The sequence below is a fragment of the Triturus cristatus genome, chromosome 7 (assembly GCF_964204655.1).
Source record: "Triturus cristatus chromosome 7, aTriCri1.1, whole genome shotgun sequence".
Taxonomy (NCBI): domain Eukaryota; kingdom Metazoa; phylum Chordata; class Amphibia; order Caudata; family Salamandridae; genus Triturus; species Triturus cristatus.
This window is the reverse complement of record NC_140590.1, coordinates 763148873-763157311: the sequence shown is the minus strand read 5'-3', so window position 1 is coordinate 763157311 and position 8439 is coordinate 763148873. Positions and strand designations below refer to the sequence as shown.

General features: G+C 44.9%; 1 protein-coding gene across 1 annotated transcript in view; it reads right to left on the bottom strand.

Moving 5' to 3' along the window:
* Window positions 1-4314: 4314 nt before the first annotated feature.
* Window positions 4315-8439, bottom strand: part of MRPL12 (mitochondrial ribosomal protein L12) — an 89783-nt gene continuing 85658 nt past the window's right edge. The window contains exon 5 of the mRNA XM_085617516.1: window positions 4315-7051. Within this exon, the coding sequence (XP_085473642.1) occupies window positions 6935-7051 (117 nt within the window). The 3' untranslated portion in view covers window positions 4315-6934. The remainder of the gene's footprint in view (window positions 7052-8439) is intronic.

Sequence of the window (8439 nt, the reverse complement as noted above, 5' to 3'; positions counted from 1 at the left end):
TATTTTGAATATATATCTGTGTGGTGTCCTTTCATTGGTATAAAAGGGGGTTGCATTTGGTAAAACAGCTGGCTTAACACGCTTCACGAGTTTAGCCTCAAAGACTGCTTAGCCTACGCTACCACTAGGGCAGCTAGTCCGAAAAGGTTGACTTACAACCACACCATAAGGGTTGCTTGGCATGGTACAAGGTGATCACTTTAACTAGTGAGCATCATATACCAGGCCAACTTCTCACACTAAGCTTCTGGCTAAAGTGGTAGCAAACCGCCTAGTCCCCTATATTACCAATTTTAGCCATCCTGATCAGGCAGGATTCATGCCGAACCGCGCTACACGTCATATCAGGCGAGCCCACAAAGCCATCGCTGCGGTTAGTAAGCTCGGTACCCCTGCCACACTCCTGCTGGCAGACATGACCAAGGCCTTTGATTCTCTCAGATGGACGTATTTGTTTGCCTTGCTCAATCGTCTCAATATTGGTTCCCGATTGCTGAATTTTATCCGCCTACTTTACACAGACATAACTGCCTCAGTCCGAGTGGCTGACTCAGCTTTGGAGAGCTTTCCTATTGGACGGGGGACACGTAAGGGTTGCCCACTCTCCCTCCATCTCTTTGCTCTTGCCATGGAGCCACTAGCAGCTTGGATACGCATTGACGCACAGCTACGCGGATTTGAGTGGGTGCCAGGCATATCCGACCGCATAGCGCTCTAAGATGATGTTTTGTTTTTTCTTACAGACCTCGACCGGTCTGGCCCACGCCTCCGTCGCATCATGCAGATTTTTGGATTAACATCTGGTCTCTATATGACCCAAAGCATGTCCTTTTTATGGCCACTGATGGGTGGAGAGCGACTGGGAGACTGGTTGCGAGAGGTAGTGGTGGTGTCTGATGGCTTTCAATATTTGGGAGTTTATTTCTCATCGTCCCAGGTATTGGCGTGGAGCAGAAACCTAGCCCCTCTGTGGGCACAGGTTGGTGACCAGACACATGTGTGGTCCCATTTGCCCCATCTCTTTAGTAGGTCTGGTATTTTTAAAACTGTTTCCCTGCCCAGTCTCCTCTATCAACTGCAAAATCAACCCTATCCTATTAAACCAACGTGGTTTCGCCAACCTAATATGATCCTGGCCTGCTTTCTTTGGGGGGTGGGGCATTGCGGGTAGCCCTGCGGTCCGGCTTTCAGTCTACCTACTCAGGTGGTGTGGCTACTCCTGACGTTCAAGCCTACTACATGGCCTCCCATCTACTTATCCTTAACAACTGGTGCTATGGCCACCGTGAGGATCCGGCCTATGTGGTGGAGCGCTGGCTACTTGGGGACAATGCTCTCCCTCTGATTTTATACTCCGCGACATTGCTCCGTGAACTGCCACCAGCTACAACTACGGTTTTTAGGCTCTGGAGATCGGTGCTTCGCTAGATGGGCTGATGGGGAAAACTTACTAGGGAAACCCCACTATGGAGCAACGGAAAACTTCCGCAGTTGACGCATCTGGCCGGATTTCGGGGCTGGGAGGCTATTGGAATAGACCAGGTGGGAGCAGTGATGCTTAGGAGCACTCTTAAGTCCTTCCTTGACTTACAAGTCGAATACAACATGCCCTGTACACAATTTTACAGATACCTTCAGTTTCGAAACGCCTTTACCCCACATATATCCTGCCTTACCGAAATTCCCAAATTTAATCCCATCGAGGCTAAAGTTTTCATGGGCGACCTTGGGGACCATAAAATAACCAAAATCTATTGCACTCTCATTAACAACACCCCCACTACCATCCACAAAACTAGAGGCATGGCAGCAAAACCTAGGCCCATTAGAAGAGGAAGACTGGGTGGAGGCTTTGGAATCCCCAGGTAGTGCAGCAATTGCAGCCTATCATACAAGGCGCAGGGTATGGCGTGCTGGGCTCATTGCGTCCCCGCAATGTTTAAGCTGCAGACTTATGGAGGGCACATTCCTACATACTGTCTGGTCTTGTCCAGCACTGTTGAGGTTCTGGGAGGGCGTGTTCACGTTCCTCTCCGAGGTTTTGAGATGGGATATTGCACCCTCGCCACGATTAGCTATACTACATATCACGGAAGACATTGGTGGGAATAGATACAAGCGCCATCTCTTATTCCTGGGCCTTACACTCACGAAACGTGATATTGCCCGAGTTTGGAAAGATGAGTCTCCACCACCACTCTGGGTGTGGAAGAAGGGCTTGGAACCTCCAGTATTCGAGGCACGGGGATGTCCCAGCAAACACTACAATATTTGGAAGCATTGGGCGGACTATAGGGGATTGTATTTGGAGCCTCCCCCCCCGCCGCATAGTGATGAGTCGATGCCATGACACTGATTGGCTGGCATTTGAGCAATACCTCTATTCAATGTGACTGGGAGTGGAGTAGCATCTCCTTATACTTAAAATTGCAATTGATATTAACAAGTGGCAATGTGACACATTGGTTTTTCCTTTCTTCTTGTTTTTCTTTACTCATGATTCTCCTTGTATTGTATTTTTGGTGCAATGAATCCTATACTGATGTTAAAAATGTTGACATATATATATGTCGCCCTGTCCATATACCTTGGGCGCGCTATGTGATCCTTGTATTGTGCAAGTCGTCAACAATAAAAATAAGTTGTGAAAAAATCCCTACAATATAATTTTCAAATGTGCTAAACCATTTCTTCCACCTCAACTTCGGCTTGCCAGGAACCTGTAAGAAAATTACAGGTTGATTACATAACTGAGAAGTCGCCATGACTCAGAATTATAAGTTAGAATAAAATATATAAATAAATTATGAAGGCAAATGTGCTGCCCAACACAGCTGCAGAACAAAAACAACTCTAAAGTCCAAATTCAATAAGAAACAACCAGCAAAAGATAAAGCATTTAAAATGCACATTACATAAGTAGGTGCCACAAGTGTGCATATCACTGAATAAATTAAGCCCCATGTAAATGCACAATGAAGTGTGAGTGTGTCACCGTAGCAGACACCATCAAGGAATCAAAAGGCATAACTGAACAAGTGTGCGCACCACTGTGACGCGCAATGAATAGTAGAGAACTGAATAAGTCCTTTTTGAAATGCACAACGAAGTGTGTGTGTCACTGTAGCAGACACACCATCAATGAATAAATTGCGTAGCTGAACAAGTGTGCGCACCACTGTGATGCACAAAGAATTTTAAAAAATGTTTTTAAAAATCGCCTCAAATCCACCTAGTGTGCGAATCACTGAAACGCACACACAGCTGCTCCGATGACTTAAACTGGACAGAAGGACCAGAGCGCCAACGACCCCCATGAACATGAAGCTTTTCTGTGAGCATTTACAACGCCAGCAGCTCGCCAGTAAGACTAACGCTTCCGTGTGCACCCAAAATGGTCACAACGTAGCATTGTTTGCGTGCGTTTTCTACAGGAGATGGGTTACACGCACATCTCCAGCACCCAAGCAGACGTGACGTAAAACTTGTCTGTCTTTGAGAGAGTGCACGAGCAGTCGAACAATGCTTCGCGCGCAGGAATCTTCAGCGCATGCAGGCATCCACGAGCGCAGAGGGCCTCAACCGCCACAACTGTAACATCCATATAAGTTTACAGTACCTTGTAGCAAATCACACGATGAGTCCCGACAGTAGAATTCCTGCTCCTTAGGTAGTTGACAGTTGCAACCAGTTGAAGTAGAAAAGGCAGGAAATCCTGATGAAATGGCAAGAAATCCTCTTAAACCGAGAAAAACAGCTTTCAGGTAAACATTGTAAAATACACAGTGGGTCAGCACTAACTAATAACTCGTCAACATTGTAATGAAGCGAGGGAGTCAAAAGTATAAAAATGCCATAGAATGACCCACTGGTGCATGAAAGAAATACATTCAGCAGCAGCAGACTCCAACCGCTTCTGCTCAAGTTGAACAATAACCATTACATCATTGAATTCTAAATGACATGCAAGAATTCTACATTACCTCACAGCTGTCATGCAAATGAGAGCTGTTCATGGATAATAATAAATAAGAGAACAACTTACCACAGTTGAGAAGGAATAAATGCACCGTTCTGCTATCGCGCATGCTCAGTGATACGCATACTTTACACAAGATAGTTATTTTTCAGTGCATGTGCTTTGAAGCACATTTTGGAACTAGTGTACGGTGCTGCAGGGCAAAGCATAGTTTTGGTATTGCGCATATTCAGTGATGCGCACACTTTAAACTTCATAATTATTTTTAAACTAAATTGAACGCGCATGTGCAGTGATACGCACACTCTCCACACGGAGCAAGTAAAGAATACATGTTCAGTGATGTGCACACTTTATTCTAAGTATTTTCACGCGTTTAGCGATACATCGCATGCACAGTGATACGCACACTTTATTACAAATTAAAGGTTTCCAGTTTCTAATTGTTGGTACTTTATGCTACATCAGTGATGCGCACACTCACTTCAATTCATATTGCATTAGCCCATGTGATGATGATCTACTATCATATTTATGTACAGCTGTAACAAATTTGTAGCATTACAGTAGTATTGTATATTCTTATAGTGTGACTTTTAGGGAAATTTGTTTTTTTGGAGTATACTTTCTTAATTCCTGAGTAATATTCATGGCGTATGGGAATATTTGGAATATTTCACCTCATCAACCATTCTTACCAGTGTCTGGTCAACCTATCCTCAAAAGGGAAGAATGGCGTGAGTACTTTGAAAATTATATATCCACATTTGAAGAGGAAAAAGAGGATTTTACCACTGAAAAGAAAATACTGCTGAATTGTTTCGGTGCATGTGGATTAAAAGTTTATAAGCAAAATAAATCAAAAGAGACCTGCGAGCCAAGGTGACATTTACATTAATGCCCTAGAGGATTCTACTAACTATTGCTGAGGAATTCTGTTCCTCTAGTAAGGTGGACTTCGATGGCATTAATCGCTTCAAACTCAAGTTGATGATGATGGGTTGGGTGCCAATGAGGAGGGACAGTGGAAGATGCAGTCAACAATGCAGCTATTGTTGACAACATGCTTTCTCAATGAGTGTGACAGACAACCCAATTGTTGATGACGTGGACTCAATACACATGGATGATGACTTGTGTGACGGTATTTTAGAATTTTCTGAGTCATGGTCATTATGCCACAATTTTAATGCTTAAGCTGTGCAGAAGAGACCCAGACTCCTCAATGGCTACATTAAATTGCTTTTTTCTTTTTTATAGACGTTTTATGGTAGCAGCATGATGAGATAGACTGTCAAGCTATACTTTACCACAGGATGATGTTCTTTGAGGGCAAAATCCAGCCTTCCTTGTTTGTTTGCAGAAAAAAAAGATTTGCAGATGTCTCTCTCCTGTCTCCCTTGGAATGGGTTTCGGATGAAGTCTACAGGCACTACAGACTGGCACAAACAACTTCTTCTCAGAAGCCGGAAAAGACTTGAACGAATACTTCTGTCTTGCTCTGAGTTTTAGTGTTATTTTATAGATAAATGGCAAATTAGATAATCAGCTTTGCCACATAACAAAAGTCCAGAGGCAGGACATCGGGGGCTGCCTCAGAAGTCTTGAACTAGGCCTGTGAAATGTAGAGCCACATGGAAAAGGCAAAAAAGAGACCAAAAGTTTTGCATCGAAGAACAGACAAGTTATTATGTCCATTGAAACATGAAGGTTCATCTAGATGTTCAATTTGAGGTGTGTACGCTGCGAAAACAGCAAGGCTCTGTGAGAAGTCCCCTTCCACTTCGAGTGGAGAAGAAAATCTGACCTTTTAGTATTGCTTGGTATTGAAGTGTAGAAGACCTCGGCTCCTCTCAACCTCATAGGCTGCTTGACAGAACAACGAAGCAGATTGGATGATGCCATGTTTTCTTCCTAGCCCAACAGAAGCTTTTTGTGGTGAGCTGCTTCCCCCATGCATAGATTTCCATCTCTTTTACTTCTCAGAGTGCCACACAAAGCGGTACATTGGCTTGGTTCTGGGAATAGCCGCCCATGGTTTGGAAGAAAGGCATAAGTACGGAACAGGTGTTAATCACCACTGTAAACTTGGATAACAGAATAAGTGAACTGGATGCCACTGGAGAAACAGCAGCCATCACAAAGAGCACCGACGCTGACAGGTCAGTGCTTTGAGAAGGTCAATCAAACTCGGGTCCAGCCCTTCAGCCATTCACCTGTCAAGAAAAGTACACTTCCTCTCATTCCCGTTCAATGATGTTTGGATGGCATGCAATTGAAGGACAGGGACACACAGACACTGATCTTGCATCTGCCACTACAAGCCACAGCGTTAAATAAACTCCATATCTTGATAAACAGCAGCCCTAAACGAAGGCCATCAAGTCCTGAAAAGCATCTAATAAAGTCGGAGGAAGTGCAAGCAATAGTCAGACGAAGACATCTCTGGGTGTGCATCAGGTTGGCCAAGTGCAGCAAAAAAAGCTTGGACGTGTTAGATTTCTGTGAAATGGAGCAAATCAGCAAGAAAAAAAGGACACTCGCATCATCAGTAATAACTAGAACACTACTGCAGTTAATAAACCAACCACACACAAAAATACAAGTTGTGTACACTATTCGCACGCAGGAAATAAAGACTAACTTGCTTATTAGACAGAGTATACAAAATGTTGTTTTTATATTTTGTGAGTGGCAAAGACCACCAGAAAACACAGATTCTGTGATATTGTACAGCCCACCCCCTCGTCCCCGGGACTGCAGCGCCTGAACACGCCACTTCCGTTGTCTTGGAAGAGGGGAGACCTGGCCCGGCGCCCAGAAAGATTAGCAGCCCAGGAGGACTCAAAATCACGGCTTCAGTGCTCAAACACCCTTGCTGCGGCCAGTCCCTCTCGCGAGGGGCCAGCTGGCAGAGTCCAGGCCGGCATAATGTCCGGTAACAGGCAGTCCGCTCTACTCCAGCAAGACCGTCCCCCCTGCGGCCTCCAGCGCGGCCTTCATCTTCTCGGCTTCCTCTTTCGAAACGTTGGCCTTGATCTCCTGCGGGAGCGACTCCACCAGCTTCTTGGCCTGCAAGGCAACGCAGAACGGTCAGCTTTAAGTACATCATTTTACCCTCGGCTCGGTACCCCTCCGCCTCCCGCCACAAACATCAGGCTCTACATTCAGGACAGCGCGAGGGCATTCATTCTCTCCAATCAGGGAGATAATCTCCAGCACGCGGTGCCTGTGGGTAATCTGCTGCACGCGCGCCGGCATTACATAAACAGAAGATTGCATTCTGTTATCGGCTGCTGCTGGGAACAGAGCCCGAAGGGAAGCACTGCTGCATGCGGACGCGCAGCGACTCTTATAGCAAGTTTAGCAACATGGGGAGTGGCACGGGAGACCATGGGCGCAGCAGACGCTGCGCAACAAATAGGGCTCTCTTTCCAACAGGGCCTCCCCAGGGATTTAAGTGGGATGAAAAACGGAGGGGGTGTCTCTAAAGGCGTGGCAAACCCGCTAAAGGGGTGTGGCCAACCCAATTAGGGACGGTGCCTAAATCATGAGGAGTTGCATTGTGTGCTTAAGAAAATACTAACGTCTCACTCCGCAAAGGAAAATACATTCCAAAAAAGTAAAATTATTAACCATAAGCAATAAAAACAACAAGCACTTTACATTACTTAGAAATCTATCTGACTGGCAGGGCAAGGTGTGGCATTCTGTTAGGAAATGCCTGTGGCCAAGTCTGCACTAAATAAAAACTGCAAAAAAAAAGAAATGAATAAACTGCATAAAAGTAAATAACTCTTTAGATCCCCCATTTGCTTTTCTGTCTTACTTCTGCCTTCAAGACCCCCGGGTAGTGTCAGGATAGATGCTGCCCCTGCCCACCCTCACTGAGTTGCGTGCGGCAGATGATGTACCACCCCATCCTTGCTGGCTCACCTCCTGTCTCCGACAGCTAATGAAACAGCCATGTTGGGAAGCCAGATCACAGGAATTTAAAAAAAAAATCGTTGCAGTTTTATATAGCACAAACTTGATCCTTCGTACTGGATCACTTTACATGAGCACCAGTTACAATACATAAGGACAGACATTTTTTTTTTTTAACGAAGACGCAGGAAAGCATGTAAGGAGCGGGGGAGGCAGAAGGCAGGTTTTCATTTTAAGAAGGAATGAGAAAGACATAATCAGTGACTAAATTAGAAAATCTAATTACGATTTGTGGGATCAAATCCTAGCGTTTACGCTCAACTAAACTGCATGATCCTCGGCATACCACTACTGGACCATGCCTCATTATCCTTGGCCAAATGATGCGAGTGAGGTTGGGGAAATACGGTCACTTGTGGCAACGTCGTTAGGGTATTCTCAAATGTGTCTATTTTTTAAAAGAATTACTTACAAATGCTGAAGGAACCGGTTTTTCTAATCCATCTTAATAGATGTAAAAAGTCTGTTTTTTA